The 25,000-nt window shown below is 40.7% G+C and overlaps 2 protein-coding genes across 2 annotated transcripts in view; one reads left to right on the top strand and one right to left on the bottom strand.

Moving 5' to 3' along the window:
- The first annotated feature begins 1,495 nt into the window (after positions 1-1,495).
- On the top strand, positions 1,496-2,670 carry LOC138012845 (cyclin-dependent kinase 5 activator 2-like). The gene has a single exon (XM_068859756.1). The coding sequence runs from the start codon at positions 1,622-1,624 to the stop codon at positions 2,528-2,530; it is 909 nt and encodes a 302-aa protein (XP_068715857.1). The 5' UTR covers positions 1,496-1,621; the 3' UTR covers positions 2,531-2,670.
- A 7,166-nt stretch (positions 2,671-9,836) lies between these two features.
- The window catches only part of LOC137967297 (unconventional myosin-Id-like), a 23,241-nt gene continuing 8,077 nt past the window's right edge, over positions 9,837-25,000 (bottom strand). The window contains exons 9-24 of the mRNA XM_068813817.1: positions 24,734-24,844; positions 23,497-23,556; positions 23,047-23,117; positions 22,890-22,964; positions 22,078-22,132; positions 20,916-20,993; positions 20,584-20,664; positions 19,928-20,013; positions 19,158-19,362; positions 17,346-17,467; positions 16,621-16,722; positions 15,964-16,108; positions 14,696-14,794; positions 13,679-13,786; positions 11,615-11,760; positions 9,837-11,144 (exon numbers count right to left, since the gene is read on the bottom strand). Coding sequence (XP_068669918.1) covers positions 10,976-11,144; positions 11,615-11,760; positions 13,679-13,786; positions 14,696-14,794; positions 15,964-16,108; positions 16,621-16,722; positions 17,346-17,467; positions 19,158-19,362; positions 19,928-20,013; positions 20,584-20,664; positions 20,916-20,993; positions 22,078-22,132; positions 22,890-22,964; positions 23,047-23,117; positions 23,497-23,556; positions 24,734-24,844 — 1,713 coding nt within the window. The 3' untranslated portion in view covers positions 9,837-10,975. The remainder of the gene's footprint in view (positions 11,145-11,614; positions 11,761-13,678; positions 13,787-14,695; positions 14,795-15,963; positions 16,109-16,620; positions 16,723-17,345; positions 17,468-19,157; positions 19,363-19,927; positions 20,014-20,583; positions 20,665-20,915; positions 20,994-22,077; positions 22,133-22,889; positions 22,965-23,046; positions 23,118-23,496; positions 23,557-24,733; positions 24,845-25,000) is intronic.

Raw genomic sequence — 25,000 nt, 5'->3', positions numbered from 1 at the left:
ACTTGTAAACTGAGAAAAGTTTCTTGCTTGGTTAGTCTGGACTGAATGTGTTCCTTAACGCTAAGTTAAACCCAACTAGTACTGAATACTGCTGTTGAATTACCGACGCGAGAAAGAAAATTCCATTGAGAATTTTTAGTTTCTGCCTTGTTTTTCCATTTATTGTCCCCAGTTCATGATTTTCCGAAACTGAAACAGGCTGAAAGATCTAGGTTCATTTCCTTATAATTCTCCTTGGCCGTACAAGACGAATTGTTATGGAATAGTTAATGTTTTGACATTCGTTCAAGTATCGTTAGAAATAAACTGGCTGGCCTCCAGATTTGCAAGTCTCGAACTTTCCGAGTTTTAAAGAATTCAATTTGATGGCAAAGTGATATCGGAGAAATGAGTGATATCAAAGGAACAAAAATATGTCTCTTCGTACGCAATATATTTGCTCCCACACAAAGAAAAAGTAACAAAACAGATAAAGCGCACTATCTGAAGATAATCGAAAGCTTTTGTGCTCTTCGACACGTGCATAAAAGCATTAGAATCTAAAAAAATCTCTGTCGGTGTTTTTGAATCTGCCACCATGATCCACCTGTAATATTTCGAAGAAAGTCATTAATTGATAGAAGAAAGCCAACTTAATGGTCTATCGGAGTCTTGCGTTGGATGCTCTTTAAGATAACCAAAGTGCACAATTAGCTTTCGACACAGTCATCACATCCTAGAATTAAGATCATCCAATTTCCTTTTGAGCGATTTTTTTTTCAATTCAATTTTCACTTTTTGTCAACTGAAATGATGACACCCTTTGATACGCCCGAGGTTATAAAATTTTTAAAAACTTAGTCTTAGAGACGGAACATGGAAATGTTGAGCACATTTTAAACTCTTTCCTTTAGGCTTTCATGAGAAGTTTTGAATTGGTTCTCAAAATCGTAAGACCGTTTCTCATTTCGGTTGTACAAATGAACAAGATTTCGGCATTCTGGCTGCTTACATTCCGTTTCCGTTTCAAAATTAAAAAAAAACCTTTGATGTTTAAGAATAGCGAATCACCAACCAGGCGCTAATGCATACGTCTATGTGTGAATGGCTCATTCAATGTTATGCACTGCAGTTTTCAGCTTGTGGATAAAGCTTTGTACTTTGTTCACGTTTTTCATCAAAAGAATGTCTGAGACCACTTTGAATGACATTTCTCTGGAATATACACTTCCTAGTTCTATTTCGATCAATGACCGATCGTTTACATGTTTTAAAGTGTCACTGACTTAATATGTTTCGACTATACTTTCATCTTTGTGGCTGAAATCAAGCGCACCACACTTTACACAGGCTCGCAAGTTCGTTTGTGATTGGCTAACGCTCATATGGTGCACACCTGTGCCGATGAATCATGATTAATTTAGGCGCCGTTACCATAGCCACTGTTTGGTCATGTGGCCATGGCCTCTTGTAATATAACAGGACAGTCACACAATCGATTCATATTCTAGTGAAATCGGTAATGCGTCGCCACCTGTTCCCAGCAGTAGCTTGTTGAACGCACGAATATACATCGAGGCCAAGATACCAAGTATCTGTGAGTGCGGTTGTAAAAGGCTTCGCCCATTCTTTTCAGAGAAAGATGGGGGCTACGCTTTCTATAAATCGCAAAGATTTCCTCCACGAATATTCCATTTGGAATATAAAAGCTCGAGAGAGTGCGAAAGGCTTCCACTGTAAGTGTTGTTATCATGTTAATAGCAGTAGGGACATTCGCGGCGCTGTGAAAGAGAAAGAAAACAAGGCCCCGCAAACGACTTGCGATGCGGTGGCTGCTTACCTACATAAGTGTGCCAATGTTGGCAAGAAGAAAATCAAGTCCAAAATCGAGCCCGCTCCGGCGAAGACCAAGCCTTTAGTACTGGAGAATCAACAAACAAGCGAGCAAGTACGCAACGCTATCACCGTGCAAACCCAAGAAGTTAAACTGCCAATCAATTCGACATACTGCGAGAAAGCTGTCAGCAGCGAAACTGCTGCTCTCTCAGCAACGAAACGAAAACTCCACGTTTCTTCCTTTATGATCAGCAGCGATGCTCTGAGATGTGTTGGAAATTTCGTCCGCTGTCACTGTAAAAATTTGACACGCTTTCGCGCGTCCGAGGTGATTTTATGGCTACGAGGAGTTGATAGGGCGTTACTTTTGCAAGGATGGCAGGATCAAGCGTTCCTTACACCTCCTAACCTCGTATTTCTTTTTATGTTGCTTAAGGAAACTCTGTCGGACAAAATTCCAAACCAGGCGCAACTACGCGCAGAAATTTTAACATGCCTGTACATGGCATACACCTACAACGGGCCGGAAATAAGTTATCCTTTGAAGCCATTTCTCATAGATGGAGATAGACGAGCGTTTTGGGATCGATGTATGTACATCACAAATAACTTGAGCGAAAAGATGTTGCTGATGAACAGGGAGCCACAGTTTTTTAGCGAACTTTTGGTCGAGTTAAAAAATTATGGAAACGTAATTGACAGAAGAGACGGGTAAAAATTCTCGAGGCAAATGGTCGAACCCTTTGCTAATATCCAAAAACACGAAAATTATCCTGACACTGAGTACTAAAACTTCCGTTCATAGAACAAAACAGAAAAAAATAATAGGACTCTAGTCTAAGGAACAGAACAGAAGCTAAATGTATCATAAATTGTCTGTTTGCACCGTGTTTGTTTATGACCAGTGAGCGACGCGTGCTTTAGATGAAAAACTTAAGTCTCTTGGCTTGTGTTTGGGAGGAGCGCAGCTGATTTTATAGAGTCATAACTTATTCAACGTTTCTTGGCATTGGAAAAATATAATTCTCGCTAATAAGCGATAGCACGCCGAATAGAAATGCCACGTCGTTCCTCATAAATTTTCGTTAGTTTTATTGTTAAATTTTCGGAACAAACACGCCAATGGCTACTAATTTTGCCAGGGATAATGTTTTGACGGATGAAAGTATAAAGTCACTTTAATTTTGCTTGTGAATAAATGAAAATAAAAATAAAATCTTGGGTATGGAACACAAGGTGTTTATTTCGCGCTTTTTCAGCGCCAGTACTTCGGTTTACAAGTGAAAACTAAAAACTAGTTGCTTCGGACGACAAACAAAATATAGGACGATGTATGGTCTATGTGTAAAATAAAGATTCTATGTGATATCAAAGAAAATGATTATTAAAATGTTAATTTAAAGCAGAGCATCTGGTCTTTTGAGTTCTGCTTCGAGCATTTGCCTAGTTGACATCTACGTAGATTTGTCTATGTAATAACTAACATATGAACTGGTGCATTTCAATAACCGATGGCAAAAAAAATAATGACAATAATAATTACCATTGTTGAAATTTTTGAGGAAGAAAATATATCTTTAGAATTCTTGGATCACCAAGTATTCTCCGCGGCGTACAGTGTTTATGCGGTTGTATATTTACGCTGCTCTTAAAAAGTTCATATGCTCTCGTTTCCGAGAAATATTATCCTTGGCTATTTACAGCAACTTTCACTCAAATTCCCCTTTCCGGCGCTTCAAATCTGTGCTTTCTTAATTGTTTGCCTCCAACGCGCTTGAAAAAGTCACCCGCAGTCACGGATTCAATCGGAATCTACAAATTGCGACATGCAAAACTGCCAAGAATTAAATAAAATTGCCGGTTAATCTGTAAGAATGGATTTCTTTGTCGTAGCATTGTTCTTTGCGGGTACTGCTTGCAGCAAAGCGCGTCATGGTTTTGTCTTGTTCTACTTTAAAATTTCCTGGGAAACTTTTACTATTGCCAAGAGTTGGTATACCAATACGAAGGAAATCCTCTCCCATTTTATCGAGTTTGTCAGTTTAAAATTAAACCTCTAGCATATTAACCTTTAACATTTTAATTTCACTTTTGTTTTGGTTGTCAAATCTTATTCTGAATGATACGCAACATGTTGTATGAAAAAGTTCACACATTTCCAATATATCTCTACATTAAATGGTTAATATTTTTCTCGTAATCTATGATGGAATCGAATCGATCTCCTTTCAATGTTTGGAATCGAATTCCCATCGTCCGCATTTAATAAAATCGAATCAATTTTGAGATTATTTTATAACCAGCCGTGCGGACCAGTTGAGCAAATTCTTCATTACTTTTTGTGATAAGGTTGCCTACAACGATGTAAATGCCTGTGACAAACCAGAAATTGGCCTTAAACCAAAAACTTAACGCATGTAGTGGGTAGTAGCCAAAACGCGGGTCCGGGGCTGGGGCCGGGGCCGGGGCTGGGGCCGGGGCCGGGACCGGGGCCAGGGCCGGGGTCGGCGTCGGGGTCGGGGTCGGGGTCGGGGTCGGGGTCGGGGTCGGGGTCGGGGTGTCTTTGTTTTCCATTTTTTTCCAATTTTTGACGTTATTCTCCTGTAATGTTATATGCGAATGTTTGGCATCTTTCTTTCATTTATACGGAATCTACGAAAGAGACATCTTTGTTTTTCGAAATTAAGAGAATTTCAGACTGAAATTGGAATTTTTGTGGGGAATATACACTAACTCCTTGAGACACTGAAGATCCGCTGAGCTCCACATTTTAAAAGCACATTTTAATCTTTACTTCGTAAAAACCTCCGCAATACAATTAAAACGAAACAGAACATAGCCACAGTTCCACGATAGTCGTCACACAACGTTATCATTTGCCTGTTTTCGCAAAATTGTTTTCAATGTTGTTCTGTTTTTTTATAGTGATACTGGATTCGATCCCGTGACGTCCGAATAGAATTGACTAGCAAGTTCCCGTGCGACTCTGGCTTTACTACAAACCGTTTCTAGTAAAGACAGACAACAACAAGACAGCAACACGAGCAACGAGGAGATTTATCCGTTGCGTGACTGCGTGACGATCACATTTTTCTCAAGAAGTAAACATTGCAATGCTGTTTTTAAGTGTGGAGATCAGCGAGTCTTCAGTGTTTTTGGCAGTTGGCGTATATTTCATAAACTCCAATTTCAGCATTTCCGGAAATGATCTTAATTTCGAAAAACAAACTCCGATTTTCTAAAAGACTAAGTCAGGTTATCGCAAAAACCAACAGGAAAATAACGATAAAAATTGAAACCAAAAAACAATGGGAAAAAGAAAAGGGACCCCGACCCCGACCCCGACCCCGACCCCGACCCCGGCCCCGGCCCCGGCCCCGGCCCCGGCCCCGGCCCCGGCCCCGGCCCCGCGTTTTGGCTACTACCCATGTAGTGTGCCGGTTCAGTCATAGTATGGAAATGATTAAAAGCTTTGGTCACAAAATGCCCCAAAAAAATTACTTCACGTTTCCATCTATTTGGACCAATTCATACATTTGTTTGGGGAAATGGCATTGCTATTTCGCATAAATTTTATTTTTTATAACAACAAGTTATAAAAGGTCTTCATAGTATGGAAATGATTCATAGCTTTGCTCACAAAATGCCAAAAAAAAAAAAAAAAATTAATTACTTCACGTTTCCATCCATTTGGACCAATTCATACATTTGTTTGGGAAAATGGCATTGCTCTTTCGCATAAATTGTGTTTTTTTATAACAACAATTATAGAAGGTCTCCATATTTTATGAAATTAATCTACTTTCATGGGGGAAAATTCTACCAGTGACATTCACAGCCGTCTCTGCTGACGGAAAGCTTCATTCATCACAAAAAACAGCTACTACTGCTGTATTTTTGTGAGTAAGCTTCCGTTTATTTCTTTAGGGAATTACAGCATTTGGATGGACGTCATTTTCTGTATTTAAAAATAAGATTAATTTTTAATTTCAATCGCGATGTTTTTGCTTTAGTTGCAAAATGACTTGAAATTGAGTCAGTAGGGAATTTTTAAGCAAACCAACGTTAAAATCAAATCCTTTGCATGCGATTACATTTTAGCTAATGGCAGCAACACTTTGACCAATGCAATCATTAATAAGTGTCAAATATTTTTAAGAACCTAGAAATTGTCCAATTAATGCCAAAAGCGAAATGGCTTCATTATAGCCTGCAAGGCCTCCAAAGGTAGTGTGAGGACAGTGAGGTTACAAAACTCAATTAATTGCTTTGACAGGCCGTTCCATCCAGCAAAATGTAACTCGTGTTGATGGCAAAACGAAATTGAAAAATCTTACTTTCGATTACGAAATAGATCCAAGGGGGATTTTGGTAATTTATGATTCAGTTCAGATTGAAACGAATCATGATAAACAGGCAAAATAGTGCCGGAGAGAAAAGATCTACCCTCTTCAACCGAGAAGTCATCGCTTGATCATCATTTGAAATTTAAATTTTCTTCTGGTGCATCTTCGCAATCACTACCCTGAAGGAAGGCAGTTACTTTTCAATTATCAAATGTTCGTATTTCCGACCTCGTGGGACGGAATTTAAAGATCAAACGCTAAAAGTCAAATCGCTTGAAAATTGTCTGTTTATATTTTTTAAAGGAATGGGTTTATTACAAAGAGGCGAAGCCAAAACAAAATTTCTTTTGGACGATAATTTATATCAGTATCAGAGCCATGCATTTATTTCAAAGAAAAAAGGACGCCAATTCGTACTTTTATTTACTTCACTTTCAATTTGTTAAAATGAAACTTAAATCAGTAATTGATTTGTCCTTTCAATTTGAGTTCACGTGGTCAAAAGGTAACTCAACAAATCAAAAGTAGCGGTATAACTTTTTTGAACAATAATTGTTTCTCTTTTTCTTTTCTTTCTTTTATATTTCTTTGTCAATTATGGAGATAAAGATGAAGATCCCAACGGTTTTTAACTCCACGCCGGAAAGATTATAGTGAAACCGTTAAAAAGTTTGCAGAACCCGTTGCAGCAGAATCGAGTTCAGTTTCCGACAGTTTCCGCAATGCTTCTCGTAACGTTGCAACGGGACAAGTTGCAAGAAACGTCGCCAAATACAACACCCGGCCCGTCGAGCAAGTTGTCTCGCGTTGTAAGGACTTTCGTCGCAACAAAATTGCAACAAGAGTTGCAAGAAAAATTGCAGATTGAAACAATGCCTTTAGCTTCTATGTCAGATACATGATTTCCGGAGTTTTAAGGGTCTTCACATGACTGCGCCAAAAGTACGACTGAAATCAAGGTTTTGTTGCCATGTATAAGAGAAAGCTATTTAATCAAGTTAACATAGTAAGAATGAGTGTTTTGCACCTATCCATGTAAATCGTCAATGAAAACTTGCGTGGTTGGAAAGTCAGATTAAGAATCGGGATAATTGTAGGAAGTTTTGCCGAAGTTCATGGGAAAACTCGGTCGATATCCGTCTTAAGTTTATTATCCACTTGTGAGGTACAAATAAAGCGGTGTTAATTTTGCTGAAGCGTTTAAGACGTGAACGCTTTAACGTGTTCTCTTATCAGAGTTACATTTAAGCCGCAACTAAACAAAAGTAAGAAAGAAATGGAGCCTAATCCTACACTTCGCAGAACTTTGTTCGTTATCGATCTAATTGAGAAAGACGCCGTAAAGGCTGTGTGCTATCTGCCAAAAAGGCTATGTGGCGTCCTCTTCTGTGTTTGTAACTATAGTCAAGTAAACTAGTGGTTTGTACTGAGTACTCCCGTTTCTTTGTACCTTTGTACATCATAAAAAAGCAACTTATGATTAAAGAGTTATAAGACCCCGAGAGATTGACAGATAGCATGTATACATTCTAATTTCCTAAAATTATCTAAACTAGTGATAATTCTGGCTTTGCATAATAAAAGTGTTAATTTTGCGGTAGTGTTCTGACGTACATCCTTGCAAATCATTTGCTACTCGCGTTAAAAAGTGAGGTGGGATTTGTCTCTTGATACTATTTCAGTGACTAGGACAGTTCTCTGACAACCTTTGTGTCTTAAACTAAATTAGCAGTTCGCGTTATTCTGTCTTTCGCAAATTGTCAATTAACATCTCATAGTTAGCGACATACAGGCCAGAGAGAAGCTGATTCAATGTGGCAAGCATGAATATTCACATGAAATTATTATTACTTTTAATTAACCGATGACAACCCTGGCATTCAGGTAAGACGCCTGAACAAGGAATTTAGCATAAAGCAAAGAAATTAAAAATCCGAGCTTAGACCAAATTCCTGTAGATTTGTTCACCTAGTCATTTTAAAATCGATGTGAATAACCGCCAGTAATATCTCAGAACAGATATGCACCGTGACGAGAATAACTGAAAGCTAATCATTGTAAAATCGATGCTTGGACCTAATGACAGTAGATATGAGCTACAATAACTTAAAGCTGCCGACATCTGGCGTTCTGCAAAATTGTCCAAGAAATAATCAGTTTGCAGGGGTCGCCAGGGCGGCCGGCCAAGGCATAGGTAGTAAGTTTCTTTCTTTAATTGTTCACAGCAAGCGTGCTGTAGTGCAACTATCTTGAAAACGTTAAGTTAGGTGGCGAAATTGTTCTTTCTCACACGTTTTGGAGTGAAAACAACGTTGAAGCGACACCAGGGAAAACAGGGAAAATAATAACAAAAAAACTCAATAACTTCCTACAACTGAACGCCAGAGGGTGTTTAAAAGTAATAACAATAACATAAAACAAAACAATCAGTGTAAGCTGAAAAGTTAATATCCTGGGAAGTTTTGATTGCCGGCCAACTGCTCGAATAAAGTGCGTTTTTCCCATCACGTCGAAGATTCCGGTAAAATGAAAGGATAATTTGGGGGAATAATTAAATGAATGCACGTCATAAGTGGAGATCGTGCGTGATTTGGTGTGAAACTGTGGTTTCAAGACGGACGCTACAAAAATTCGCCACGAATCGCTCTCGATCCATGTATTTTTTGCTATGAGATGGGATAACCGCGTCGATTGGAGTTTCTAATAAACGCGTACCAAAATGGTACCCTGGGTGCCAGAGGAATTTTTTTCAAGGTCGGAGAGAACGCTCAGCGATTCTACGGTCCAAATCAACGGTCGAGGACGAAAGAAAAATGCCTCTGGTCGCACGACCCCAGAACTTCATTTCCATCCGGGACGCAATGAAGCTCATCATTTACAAACATTCCTAAAAATTGCGATTACAGTGATGGCTCATTCTCGTCACCAGAGCCTCGGGTCGACCCAAGGCTCTGGGAAACTCTGTGTAGGAGAACATGCGCCGTAAGGTTTTTACAGCAAAAAATTGGCTATTTGAGCCTTACGGCGCCTGCTCACTCCTCCTGCTAACATGAATGCACCAATTAGAGACGCTTTTGATTGTTCTTCACGAAAACCAATGAGAAGACACTTTGCTTCAGGGTTCCCCAGAGCTCTTCTATCCCTCGGTCAAGAGAAGAACTCTGGGGTCGAGATTGAGTGATGGCTATACACCATTCCATGCAAATTGGCACTTAACCATTATTCAGCGATGATTGAAAGTTTTGGAAAATAATCGGCACATTTACCAGTCAGTTGATTTTAAGTGGTTAAGTGGATAAAAAACACTTTCTTCAAAGTAGCTGCTCCGGGTTCAAATCCTGTCGTGGGACTACTTTTAGTTTCTTATTTTTGTCTGTTACCACAAGCCCTGGGACAGAGTAATCTAAGTGGAGGGTAATACTTCATTTGGAACAAATTAACAGTGAAAGATAATCCTTCATTTGAGAAAGAGATCACGTTGGCTAATTCTTAGTGAGCCCTGGGTAGTTGCAATGGGCTGCGTCGGCTGGTGATTGGTTCATTTGACGTTCTGTGTTTTGCTGGGTGTTCACATTGCTTGATAAAAATGAATCCAAATTCGTTTCCAAGGTTACAAATTGATACGTGACTTAACTCACTAAAAGACTTGACCAAGCAAAGAGATCAACTAATAATAATCTTAGTAATTTATTTCTCTTTTGTTTTTCCTTTTTGATGAATGTACAAGAGGGAAGCCTTTAAAATATTCCTTTGAAAAGGTTAAAAGACATATTACAACAATGACCTTCAAGCAGGAAAACATTTCTTCACCTTGGTAACAAAACTATTTACCTCAATACAAATACGAATAGTTGAGTCCGCCAATGAACCCATTATCAATTTATGGCCCTTCCGAACGGTAAATGTTGAGTGATAAAAATGCCCAAGATTTTATCCAGTGGTCAAGTGGAATAAAACAACCAAACACATTAACAAAGAAAATTACAGAAGACAGAAACTGGTTGCCTAAGCGTCTCAGCACGCATGAACACATCAAATGCTGATCTTCCTGTAGAAGATGCGCTAGTCAAATGCCTGGTCACCCCCTGAGAAAGTGTTACTTTTTAACATTTTTCGTTTGGACAGGCTTGAATACGAATATTTACAAAAACACACCCTTGTGGCGCTTTGCGCTGACCTTAGAGGCAAAAAAAATACGAGATAAGTTAGTTTAGAAATATTTTTTGCAATATACTGCGATATCTTAGTATTTTAAATTAAATATAGATGTAGCTGGTGGAAATTACTTTTTTAAACACGTCTCGATCCCAAAGGCCAGCAATGGGCATTTTATCATAATTTATTTCTTTGAAATCCTTCAACGAAGCATTGGAAATGACAACTGCTGGGCAATGCTCCCATATAGCACTGTATATGATTTTGGATGGCGCTGTCTGAAAGCATGCTCGGTGGTACAATATAAGGTACCATATAAAGTATCGTCCTGCGGACCTCCTGTGGCCATGCTCCCCGTTGTTAGCTGACCGTGACTTGAGCCCACTGTGTCACATAATACTTGACAATAACTACACTGTTATTCAGTAAACCCGGACACCGGACAGTAAAAGGTGCACGCTGAACAAAGTCAGTTTCGACCCAGAGGCAGAGTTCCAAAAGTCTGTCAGCCCAACAAAAAATAAAAGAAAAAAGCCTCTTATTTTTTTATTATCTCTAAGCCCTGCCCAAACCAAAACTTAACATTAACTATCATCAACTTCGATTTTTAGTACTCTTAAGAAAAAAATGTTCCATTTAAGCCTGTGCGCACTGTATCCTCAAGCTTTCTCTGACGGCCACATCAGCGTCAAGTCACTGCCTCCAACTTTCTTGAAAGTCAATTCCGAGTCCAATGAGCAGTTTTTGACCGTCAAATTGTAGGGTTTTTTACCAAGTTCACACTTCACGCGCTCGTTTACGCGGACGTCCAACATCTTACCACATTTTCTGTGATAACAAAGGAACATCAAAACTACAGGTTAAAACGAAGGAAAATGTGAAAAGAAGACAAAAGGCATAATAATTAATGTAGACGTAGACAATTCAATGAATCAAACATAACGCAAAAAGCCAACGCATGCAGCCGACAAATTGCACGGGAAAATGCTTGCGATTAAGACACCTTGTTTCGATTTTGCTTCTGACTGGCTGAGAAAGTGACGCAAACAACCAATCAACAAGCTTTCTGGTAGAAATGCAAAGCGAACGCAAATTTACTTTCGAGATTCAACTGAAAATCGCCGGCATACAACGCTTCAAGAGGCAAAAAAAAATCCAGTGTTGCCCAAGTGAACAATCCACCCATCCACCCCAACATCTCTTTCAAACGACCAACCCCTCCCCCACCTCTCCTCCCCTCCGTTCTGACCCATTCTCTCCCACAGAAAATGCGAATATAACTGAGATAAATCACTCACTGGAATATCTGCAGGTACAAAGTAGCCATGCATTCAGCCACTCGGTTGGCTTTTGACTCACTGACCAGACATATAACCAGGTCATTGGTTGGAATATGCACTACGATCAGCTGGTCATCACCAGGCGTTACACTCAGACCTGTTACCTATAACATAAAAACACAGACACCGTGCAATTATTTTAACCTACGAACGAAATGATACATGAAATGAACCATATAGTGAACTGCGGATATAAAATCAAGTGAGGCTGGAGCCCATTATAAGCCCGTTGAACTCCTGAAATTTTCAGGATTCTCTACGCAACTGCTAAAATTGCGTCCGTGACTGCGAGGATCATAGTTTCACTTTATTTTTGACCTCTTGTTTCATAGCAGCAAATTTGTTTTTAGAGTTTAAGTGTCCCTGCGACCAAAAAATCAATTCCTATTTTTCTTTGGATTTCAAAACTATGTTAACTAAACACTAGGCGACCGAAGTTTTAAGCCTTGATTTCAAAAAGACACTTGTTTATTTTACAGCGCGACGCGCCTTACCGTGGCCACCTAACTAAGTTTTTTACAAATTGTCCGCCAATCAGGATGTGTGAATTTGATTGACAGTCACGCGTCCTTGCAAAGTTCGCACGAGTTGTAAGTTGAACACCGTTGCATGGATTGTTGAGTTGACGTGTTTACACGTAATTGTCAAATGTGAAAGCTTGTTGGGTGGCCACGGTAAGGTGCGTTGCACTGTAACTGGAATTTTCCTATTTAATGGTTCGCCACTACTAACTTAAGATCCTGAGAGAGAAAGGCATGCAATGCGTGTGAACGCCGCAGAATTAATATGCAGCACGGGAGTTTTGGGCTTTCAAACTTTTAAACTCGCGTTTTGCATATATAATAAACTGCATTCACACGCTGAAATTTTAAGCTAGTGAGCCTTTGAGGTCACTTTTCCCTGGATCCAACCCTCTGAGGTCCAATCGGTCAGTTTTGAACGTGAGTAATGGCGGACCGTAAAATCCAAAACTCACACTCCAAGTAAACGACCTTTGGATAAAGATAAAAGTTCAATATTTTGCCAGTCAGGTGTTAAGCAAACACGCTTTCAAAATTTGAAGAAAAAAAGAAAGTGATTTTTTTGATCACAGAGGTACTTTAAGGTCCACTGTCCCGCTGTACGTTCATTTCTGTGAATGCTTTCTAAACCATTCCTGAGAGACGTAACAGTTACGTTATTGAACCGCAAAATCAATAGCCTGTTGCAGGTTCCCAGACAGTCGAGAAAGCGAATAGCGGAACTGCGCCCAAAAAACGCCTGGAAGCTGAGATCGAGGAAGGCGGGGGAGGCTTTCAGTAAGTGCAGCAGCTCTTGTAACCCGCTATTGTTTGGTATTGTCAGGAGTATCAATCGTTTTCACGTCTAAGTCATATTTTCAATTGTTTAATCTTTTGTTTTGGCTTGGATAGCCAATCAATCACATGATACGTTACGAGAGCTGCTACAACACACGAGGCTTCCCCGCCATACCTTGACCCCAGCTCTCATGCATTTTTTTGCTTTTCGCTTCCCCGTCTATCTGGGATCCTGGAAAAGGCTACAAAATCACAGAATGACAGAGGTTGATTTACGCTATTGCTACCTCAAAGACATTAATAAATTTGACAGTTAGTTGCCTGGAAACGTGCGAAGGGACAACTAGAAAGCGTTCTCGGCGGGAATTGACCCTACGAACTTCGTAACACAGGTTGTATACCCTTCCCCCACTGAGCTAAAGGAATCCTGGTGAGACAAGTGCGGGTTCCTTTTCAGTTGACGCTTTGTCCACTGTCACCCATTTACCATTTCTTAGGGTACATTACAGCATCACCACGATTATAAATTGCATCTATTAACTTGTTGAATAAACAGGGTAGTATTGAAAATTGATTCTTGCTTAACAGGTCCATGGAACGGTTAGATAGATTAAACTGTCCATATTGAAAAACAGAGAAAAACAGTGTTATAGCCGAAGGGAAAAAAAGGAAGGAAAAAAAAGATGATGTCTTTCTATGCATTTGAGGTCAACATTTTACACACCTTATCCAGTGGGACCATCTTCATAACTTTGAACTTGTTATCCAGTTTAATAATCGATGCTGTCGTCACCACCAAAATACGGTCAGCGGCTTTGATCCTCATGTTAATCTAAAAACATGCGAGGCGTAAGTTGGTGAGATCTTTTTTGAGGGGTATGCAACACGTTGCGCCTGATATAACTGTTAAGGAGTAAACTAACTCTTAATTTGACAGCTAAGAATTACGTGGTCGCTAGTTCCCTCAACGCCGACATCCTACTGCAGTAAATCCCGAATCAAAAAGAAGCCCATCCTTTTTTACGAGATAAGCAGTGCCTGCCCAGTTTCTGGTGTTTCATGTTGGACGTATGATTTTTCCGCGGTTGATGCAACAGCCATGCGATTACTCGCGCTTGCCGGCGTTTCGAAGTTTTTCTTCTACTTTACATACAACTATCAGTTAAAGCCATTGTTAATTTAGTAACGGTCGTCGAAAGCAATCTCGCAATTGCTTTGCTTTTACATTGCTATGCATGGTGATTGGCTAGAAAATAACGTGTAACGCTCTCAGCCAATCAGAGGGAACGCAAAACCAATGATGACCGATGACTGGCTCGAACCCGCATGAATTTTCTTTGCTTGTCGTTTGCCAATTTAGTTTCCTTCGCTGCAGCGTTTTTGGCTGTTACACAACGCCGTCCCAAAAGGGAGTGTCACGTGAGATTTCGAAGACAGCTGCGAACGAGACCAGTTGCTGATTTGAAGGGGGAACGTTTTTTCACACGTCTAGCGCTTATATTTCGACAGAGGTATTTATTACAATGTAATTTTAAGTGGTATCTTTAATCCCATGTAATCCGGCCATTTGAGTGTTAGCCCCGGTAATGGAAATGGGCCTTGGCCTGACCAGGATGAAAACTGAATCCACGACCACCAGATTGGATGGCGTGCTCCCTACTGAAAGTTTACGCCCTGAAAAGAATGCCAGGAACTGTCCACAGAAAATTAGCTGCCCACGATAAATGACTTTTACTCTTACTTTTTTGGCGTAAGATGAAAACAGCACTTTCTCTCCTGGAGTTGAAAATCGGTTAGCAACATTCCTCTTGAACATTTCCGCTTGGGAGTTTTCTTCGAACTGAAAAACGAAAACAGCGCTGGCTGTATTATCAATACTTATGCTATAAATAAGGGTACGTCACAAAATCTGAGTGTTGGGAGATAATTTTTCCTTTCGTAAAATGTGTTCCTGTTTGCTTATTTTCAATGTTTGTTGTGAAAGGTTGGAATAATCTTTTGGAAAAACGTGCAGGATCCCATAACCAGGAGACTACAACTCCAATACTGGTTTTATGTTATGGCATTTTCACAGATCAAGGTAGTTTCAGACGAGTTTTAAATAAGATTTGGCTTGTACGAGTGACCATTTTCAATCCCGTAGTAATAATTTGTCATGCAAGACTTGTGATTGGCTGGAAAGGCCTGGTTTCGTGGGAAAATCAATCTAAAAATAACTCGGTCAGTAAAAACGCCGTTCCATAAAGACAGCGAAGATGTACGCACTCCTAGTCATGGGCTCTTGGTCAGTCTGCATAGCTTTATGTAAAGTGTATGGTTTACTGGCGGTTTTCCTGAATAATGTAGCACAAAGTAGGATATTCCCGAAAATTTAGATTTTTCATAGTTGCGCCCAATTGCTGCGCCCACAATAAAATAAAATAAAATTCTTAATTGACCGCTTTGCGGGGTCAATTAAGTCGAGAAACTAAATATTTTAAGCAAGAGCAACAACGTAGATTTGATTTTAGTGGTGTAAACTGTCATTGTACCTGAAGAAGGCTTGTTTGGCCAGCCGAAATATAGTACACCACTAAAGTCAAAGCTACGTTGTATCGGCTCTTGCTTAAAATATTTAGTTTCTCAACTTGTAATTACGCCGATCAGATCAAGCCACTGATCCAACGTACACCGACAGGAAGATTGTCCATGGTTGCTTGCTTCAAAACTCCTCAATTAAGTCATACGATATTTAGAACTCCCCACTGGTCGGAAGAAGATTCTTCATGGGAGAAGGTGGATTTCAATGATCATTACATGAAAAATCTCGCTACCTACATTTTCAGTCGATTTGAGGTTTGTGACTTCCTGCGCGTTGATAGCACCGGCTACAAGTTTTTGCTTAGCTGGTGTAGCAGCTCTCGAAAGATGGCTATTATCTGTTATCGAAGTAGCTTCAATACTTTTTGCTACTGAAATTGTGTACTTTGCGTCCTTGCCAAAGGCAACAAAGCAATGTTGCATTCCTACCCTAGCGAGATAGTTTCCATGCCAACGCGTCTGTAGTCCCCAGTTCTTTCGCTTTCCACCCAGACAGTCATAAGCTGCTGCCTTCAGCATGACCTCTTCATGTTCCTCCTTTGGAATGCGTGACAGCACCTTGTAAGCCCACCACCTGTGGACCACACAATACATTTTACAGTCAGCGTTTCACACGCAAACAATATTCCTTACCAAAGAATCTAGAAACAAGCAATATTTTAAAATTTCTCCGTGAACATAAAATTTTGAAGTAGAATGGCGCTTGCGGTGTTGACCTATATCCCTAGGACATGAGTAATGCAAACTGATCGAATGGAAGACACTGGGAGAAGATCGTGCTCAACAACGCCCCGTCAAAAAGTAAACCACGCTCGAGTTTTCCGAACTTTTTTTCAGTAAGCTTTCCATGAGATCTAAACCAAAGCTATACCTTCAAGTTAAAAGTGCAACATACAAAAAACTTCGCTTTCCTTGCAAACAATTAGTGCGAGATGAGCCGCTCAAGTCTCCCAAGCTACGAAATGAGAAATGAGATGGGACAGTTGGGAGAACATGCATGTTGATACTAAACCCTCAAGGGTTGAATACAATCGAAGTCTTTGATAAAAAGAAAGCACACACAAAGACATAAACCACTTATTTCACCTTTCCAAAATCTTGTTGGCATGGGAGAAGAACTTCTTGGCTAACGAGGGAGGAGTGGGTGGTTTGATGCTTTTGCCATAGTCAGGAAGATTCTTGCAGTTGCTGCAAGGAATTAGAAACATTTGAAATAAGTACCCCTGTTTTTTCTTTTTTTGCAGTTGACAGAGAAAACCCTGTACAACTGAGCCACTGGTTAATAGTTTCTCAGTCCCTAAGTACCTTAACTTCCAATTTACGCATTTCTAGATCAAACACAATCACATCCCTGCGTTAAAACCAGCGTTTTATACTCTTACAATTACGCAACATCGTAATTTTCGTAAACTCTGCAGGGCGTTTAAGGATCCAACACACTGATTGCAAAGTGAAGGGGACGTTGTAGCCCCAGATGTGGTAGTTTGGTGTCTTTGGTACATCTTGGTTGGATGAAACAAACTTCGTCGATAGACGTTACTCTAACAGCCGAAGATTAAACCTTAGTCTGCGCCTGCGGAAAGTTTCCGCTCTTGGTGAATGAGTTTCTGACAAAACCAGTTTCACGGAACCACCGGGAAAAACTGTCTAGCGCTCGATGGCCACTACACGAAATGCATGAGATGTCAAAAAATGTCACATGCGAATCCGCAAAACTCGACCATCAAAAGGGACCCGAAAAAGCTTCCCCTGGAGCCCCCTCCCAGCCTCTTCCCTTCCCCTCCCCTACTCCACTCTGTCCTGTAGCTGACCTGTAGGCATCACGCAGTTGGACCACGAAGCTTTTCACACAGTATCTTCTTAAACTGTTGACGATCACATTAATGGCGCGGATCTGTCGAAGTCGTCTTCTAGCCAGAGTACCTCTCCAGTGCTGAAAGAAACAAAAGGGGAAATTACTGAAATGAAAGGCCCAGCCGGATCCATGACATACTGCTTAAGAAAAGCGGTCGGTGAAATCTTAAAAGGGAGTTTAAGAAACGACGACGGCTACGACTACGACAACGACATTAGGGCCGTTTATACGAGAGAAAATAAGCCGCGGCTAACTCTGGCCGCGGCTTACGTAAGCCGCGAACACCTCGTATAAATGGTACAAAATCTACGTTCACGGCTTTCTCAAGCCGCGGCTTATCCTGGCCGGGGAGTTTATACTGGTATAAATAGTTCCTTTCGCGGCTTACGTAAGCCGCGGCCAGAGTTAGCCGCGGCTTATTTTCTCTCGTATAAACGGCCCTAATGTCACAAAACAATAATATCATTAGTTAAAATAGCATAAATGATCGTGTTGCACGTGCAGCACGGATTTTAGAAAGTATGTTACCGGTCCTCTGCGTGACGACGTCGTGAAATCCACAAAAGGGAGCTTACGAAACGACGACGCTACAAAACAATTCGCCCTTGTCACACGGAGGCCATATTGTCCCGGGAGACCAAAAAAGCTTTGTTTTACCACGCCAAGCCTCACCCCCATGGTTTCCACTGAGAGGCTTGGCGTGGTAAAACAAAGCTTTTGTGGTCTCCCGGGACAATATGGCCGCCGTGTGACAAGGGCGAATAGGTTTGGTGAGCAAAAACAATGGTTCTGCACGCTCTGCACGTGCGTATTACATTTTGGTACATTTCTTTGCCGTCATCTCCTAAATGACGACGTGAAATGATCAAATTCAAGGTTCTGTGGAGGACGTTAGCACATGACGATGAATTTTCAGTTCTCTCTCTACGCTTCCAACCCACTCATACCAGTTTAATTCGTCGACAGTTACTACACATTTTTAACGTGAAACGACATGAAATAGTTTTGTAGTGATATGAATAAAGCGAACTCGTATTTTTAAATGAAGTCCTCGTAGCCGTCGTCGTCCTCGTTTCGTAACCTCCTTGAATTTGAGGTTTTGACGACAACGCAAGCATGCAACAGAGAATTTTTCATTCTCTATTTTCACTCTGAAACCGCTCGTACCAATTTGTTTTTAGGAAACTGACTTCGCCCATATTGTAGGGCGTGAGCGAGACTGAATAGGGTGCTTACGAAACGAGGACGACGACGGCTACGAGAACTTCATTTAAAAATACAAGTTCGCGTTATTCATATCACTACGAAACTATTTCATTTCGTTTCGCGTTAAATATGTGTAGTAACTGTCGAGGAATTAAACTGGTATGAGTGGGCTGGAAGCGTAGAGAGAGAACTGAAAATTGATCGTCATATGCTAACGTCCTCCACAGAACCTTGAATTTGGTCATTTCACGTCGTCATTTAGGAGATTACGCCAAGGAAATGTACCAAAATGTAAAACGCACGTGCAGAGCGTGCAGAACCATTGTTTTTGATCACTAAACCTATTGTTTTGTAGCGTCGTCGATGCAGTCGGCGTCGTCGTTTCGTAAGCTCCCTAATAATCGCGAAAGACGTCGCCGTCGTAGATCTTAAACTCCCTAAAGTGAGACCATCGACAGAAACGGAAAATAGTTCCACGTTGCAGGAGTCCCACTACACTGTTTCCAACTTCATAACTCTTAAAAAGAAATGCAATTTGCACACATATTTTCGGTCGCCTTACCTTTTGAAGGATCGTAACTAACTTTGGCACAATTTCTGTCCGCTTTTGCTCCAGCTCAAACACTGTCTTGGGAGTCCTAATGAACAATTTTGTGCGGCCAAACTTAACATCTGAGGAAAGACCACTTTCATTCATGATTACCGCAACTCCATCCTTCTCATCGCCGTTGTAATTTGGCCAAGTTTTCGTTGCGATCATTTTGTATCTAGAGATAAGAAGAAACGGATTAAAAAGTTGCAATGATCCCTGAACAAAAGTCCTGAAAGTCCTGGCTTTAACGGTACTCGAGACGAATTACGGTACCTGGTATCCAATTGTCGGTCATCTCGTACCTAGTTGTCTGTGATTCGTACTCAATACTCTGAGTTCGATGGAAAAAGAACTCGTGATTCGAGCTCACGCTAAGTCGTAGTGAGTCGTAATTTATTTGGGAATGGGTAGGACTCGACTGAAATTTGGGTATACGAATCGAGTGGATACGAGTCGACCGGTTACCCTCGAGTATGTGATTGTGCGATTGCGCTTCAAACTGCTCTGCAACTGAACTATCGCTAAGCTCGCTAGATATCCTCAGAGGTGAATAGCTACCAAATTTATACTGGACGAACGGCGTGTAGCACAAGTGAAAACCGTTTACCAAGCCTCGCCTAGACCAATTTATGTCAGATTTTAAATGGCATGCATTTCCGCAAAACGTTTAACTCACGAATTTCATAGAAACTTGACATTAATAATCTAAAAGTTTTCAGATAAATCGCGAGTCCCTTTACCTTTGAAAAAAGCGTGGGTAATGCATTCTAAACGCAAATCCAGCGCGGCGAACTCGTAAATTCTCCATCAGTCCAAGATAATCCACCTTGAAAGACAATCATGCTTCAGTTAACATAAAGCAGAGATTTAAAAACGATAGCGTTTAAAAGAAACGCAAACAAGGCTTGCTTAAAGGGGCGTAGTGGTGAGAGCACTCGCCTCCCATCAGTGTGGCCCGGGTTCGATTCTAAGACTCGGTGTCATATGAGGGTTGAGTTTGTTGTTCCCTACTCTGCGGTTTTCTCCTCTCCTCAAAAACCAATGTTTGATTTGATTTGCGTTAATTTGTTGGTTTCCGTTTACAGTGTCCCTAACTAGTGCTCCAGCGCTAGCAGACTAGACATTTAAATACCCAGACGCAGTTGTGAAGAAAGCTTAAAAGAACCCAGGCTTGAACGTGGCGATGTGATTATCTTCAACTCATGTATTTCAATTTCCGCAGTTCAAATATAGAAATATATATTCTATCATTCACAAGTAATGCTATAGCTAGCGTCGCTAGTGTAGACCAGCCCGTTAATAATGAAACACTTCACGGGAACAAAGATACCGAAAATTATTCCTGACCCGGGCACTTAAATTCAATCAACGTTTTTTCAATCCATTTTTCTCTCACCTGATGGCCGACTCGTTTATCGTCAAAAACGGTGGATGACTTGATATCGTTGGGTTTGATGCACCTGACGTAGAACGGTTTCTGCAAAAGCCAAAACATTTTACATTCGGATGAGACACGCTTCCTTTTTCTCTGCTTATGTCACTTATAAATCATCAAGATGTGCAAAGCTGCGTTATTGATTTCACAAATTTGTCGATACGGCGTATTGTCTTCTTGAAATATCGATACTAGTATCGAGCAAAGAGATATCCCGATTCAGCGATGCGTAGGGGTGTCATGGCAGTTTTTCTGAGACCCTACTTTGCAAACAGGAGAGGTGCAATTGTTACCTTTGCGGCAAGTTTTTCCGCAAGAGCAATCATTGAGCCCTTGAACAATGCTCCAGCAGTTGGGGGTCGCTGAGTTACCTGTTGGAAAAACATCAAATAATAAATGAAGGGTGTCCTGGGTGTTCTGTGGTTTCAAAGGTGACCTTTTTTGAGATTTTTTTCGTCGACCGTTTGCGTTTTCTGCACAATTTTCAATGACGTCATACGTCATACTATAGCGCACCTCGTGGTTTTTCGTAGTGGTCTGAGCATCGTAAAGCGGATATCTAAAGACTACCTCGTGCAATCTCGTTCCCAGGGTCTCTCTTCTCTGCCTCCATTGTCGTCGTTTTCTCAACGAAATGGAGGCAGAGAAGAGAGACCCAGAGAACGAGGTTGTACCTCGTGGTTTTCATAGTAGTGTAGTAAAGTTAAGGAAAGCGTGACACTTAGTTAACGTGACCTGTAGAACTATTAGTCGATAAGACTGTAATGTGAAGTGCTAGTTTTGTATACTCCTTATGAACCATGTGAGCTTTAGCCCTACTAATGGAAATGGACCCACATAAGGACAGAGAAAAACTCTGACCAGGGTGGGAATTGAACCCACCACCTTCGGGTTAGATCACTGCTGCTCTATCGACTGAGCTACAAGGTCAGACGGGAGCAGGCCGTGGGAACTGAAGATGTACATGTACAAGTACAAGGAAGGGTTACGTTATTTTACAAACGTTGGCCGTGTAGCACTTATATTTCAACAGACTTAACTGATTAGAGTGTAATGAGAAGTGCTAGTTTTGTACCCCATATGAACCATGTGAGCGTTGTCCCTACTAATGAAAACGGGCCCACACAAGGACAGAGAAAAACTCTGACCAGGTAGATCAACTCTGACCAAGTAGATCAGTTTCTCGCCTGATACGAATCGGAAGTATTGTTGCTTACCAAACGTGCAAATGTGATGTTTACGTGTTGCGTACACAGCCAACGATATTACATCGTGGGATCTAGTCCTTTCTTCTCCTAGGATTTGCATGATGTAGGATTCTAAACTCCTAGTTTCTCAGGATTTACGTATGTATAGATATGTAAGCACATTATGCTCACGTTCGAATTAGGATGTATATTAGGACGGAAAAATCATATACAAACATCATATATTTCACTCAAACTAAACCTTTACCTTCGTTATGTCATCTTTTCCTTCCGGCCACATTTCTTTGAGAAGCTCGTGCGAGCTGTAGAGTAGAAACATGATGGAAACATAAGAGAATATTGTCTTTGAATCAAGGAAAAATCGAAACATCTCGCATCCAGTGAATCGATCCCTAATCCTGTTCAAACCATTATGTCGCATTCGGTGAATCAACCCTTGAGGTATTAAACATTGCAGCCATTGAATATGTAACACGGTCATTGAAACCAGTGGGATGTTGTTGGAAAGCCAGCGAATAAACATTACAACACTGATGGGTATAAAATGCCTGTTAGGCGAAGTGTTTGATTAAAGGCAAAACTTTTCCCGAACGAAACATGTTGGCAGAAGATAGTACGACACCGCCCGGTTCTAGGCAAAGCTTACCACACTAAAAAACAACTCCAGTCATATTTAAAAGAAAGTAAATTGGCATTAATTTCTCTTTTTCGGTCAGGGATTTTTAAAGCTATTCAATGGTAAAAATCAACTGTAAAAATTTTAAACGACGCCATTTCGACCTCAGTCTTACTTTTAGTCCCATTGTTTTAGAATCTTTCAAGTACGTTTCTGATTCTAAGTCTTTCAATCTTTACTATATGTAATTTTTTTCTTTCATCCTTTAAAACTTGTACAATGCGCCTGAGGTAGTGATAGTTAAGTTCAATTTAGTACACTAAAATTCGGTCGCTGTTGGCTCAACGTATTTCAATTCACAGGAAAGTCTACATACGGTAAGTTGAGCGAAACGTTAAGCCAGAGTAATGGAATGGAAAGGAAATTCTCAGGCTTGTGCGTACCTGTTATAAAGAAGTCGCTTGAAATCCTGAAAGAGATTATCCTTGTTCTTATCCAGGAAGCCAGAAACGGAGTAGCTACAACGAAAAGATAACACAAAGGATTTAAAGAAACAGCAGTTTGGCTGGCACATACAAATGATAGGTTGACATCACTTACATTACATTACCAGCATAATGTTTAACGCAGAAATCACGGTGAAATGCCATTGTTTTGTCAGTGGGATCAGTCTAAGAGTAAAAAAATTATATTTTCAGTTCAGAACATTAGACAACACGGAATCCCCGGCTTATATTCGTCCGTGATACTAACAAACTGGTGAAATTGCAACTCGCGGAGCTTAAAACTGGGCCGCCTTCTTGCGACAAGCGTTTTCAACCCGCGTTTCTTTCATCTTGACAAATATAAACAAATAAAAGTTAGCCCTCCCGCCACCGAACAACAGGTTAAAAACTCGTCCTGAACGTGCCACATGAAGGATAAAATACACTTTAAAAAGTGCGACCAAAAAAAAAAAGTTTTCTGAGAGGGGTCAACGGCATATAGCATAGAGATCACATCTTTTCAGGCCGGCTCAAGTTGCGCTTCCTCTAAAAGCGCTTCACTTACCAATCGGCTTCTGTAGTGAGCATGTTTGCCTAACTTCTGATCCATTGTCTGCAACAACATCTATAAAATAGTTGAGAACAAAATCACGAAAACGAGCAGTTACTGCAGTTTGTAAGGGCGATCTTCTTCTTTCAGTCTTGTCTTTCCTTTTCTTTCTTCCAACCGCTATCTACGACGCACGGCATAAGGTTAACGCCTAGATAACCAGGAGAAAGTCGATTCTCAAAGGCTACTGGCTTTGTATTCAACAGCGCGTTACCAAGTTGTTGCAATTTCTGGACCCGGCAGTCATATTTTTGTGCTACAAGACATATGAAAGCACGATGCTGCATCTAAATGCCTTTGTTTTTTTTTTTCAGGACGCCGAAGAAACGTGCCGCACAATTTTTTTCCTCCTAAAACCCAACGTTTTGGGACGAAAAGAAACTGATAACCAAACACATAAAACAACGTTGTCTTCAACTGTGACTTTCAAGTTGCTGATGGCTCAGACGATAACAAATGAACGTTTGTGGTTAACAGCTCCCGATCACGTTCAAAACACCTCTTGAATGTTCTGTCGGCAATTGATACCAACTCCACAACTCAGTAAATTGGCCCCCTGTTTCTGATTTGTCCGATTGGTGTGACCATTGTCCAATGATAGAGCGAGTTAGAGCGAGTTTCAATCGAGTGTCGTATAAAACCAAAACCAACGTAATTACTTTGGCCAATCAAAAGGACGGAGACAATCCTGTAATCCAATCAAAACTCGAAGAAATTACACGTATAGCCGACACAAAGCGCGGTAAAATGTGCACCCGCGAGCCACGATTGGTTTTGGTTTCACTTGTGATTGGTTGAAAAAGTGGCGCGAGAACTTTAAACCAATCACTGAGTGAAGTAATGAAAAACCAAAGCAATTCACTCATTACTTTCGGCACTCAATTGAAAACCGCTCTAAGCAAATTCCAAAACATCTTGTATCATTCAGCGAGTGAGTTTGCACTCAAGTGTAGTCTAAAGAGTGCTTACCACTTAGCAAAAATTCCAGTTGAAAAGTAAAAAGTAAGTCGTTTTGAAGAATTTCATCCGAACATTTAGGTTACAGCTAGTGCAATCTATGCGGACCATTTTCGTCGTTTACATTACACAATATCTCTCAGTTCAAATTCCTTTTTGAAGGCCTAGGTTGACGCAGTTTCACACTTTGCAGCCGCATGGTTTCGGTGTATTTTGCAGACAAGTCTTTCTGTACCTGATCAGACACATTGCCAATATTCCTGCACCCCTCGTCCAGGATTGACAAGATTCCTTTGTGGTTCTGCTCAATCAGGTCACATATGATCTTGTTGTTAAAGTAGTCAATCTGAAATGTAATGTGGAGAAAATATCGTTTAAAGTGGGCTGGCTACGACTGAGAAGTGGTAGACCATGCGAAGGTCGAAGATATTCAACTACCGATAGCACCACTCGGGTTTTTCCGATTCTGCCCAAATTAACATCGATGACTACGTACTTTAGT

The sequence above is a fragment of the Montipora foliosa genome, chromosome 8, assembly GCF_036669935.1.
Source record: "Montipora foliosa isolate CH-2021 chromosome 8, ASM3666993v2, whole genome shotgun sequence".
NCBI lineage: Eukaryota > Metazoa > Cnidaria > Anthozoa > Scleractinia > Acroporidae > Montipora > Montipora foliosa.
This window is presented reverse-complemented; position numbering and strand designations above follow the sequence as displayed.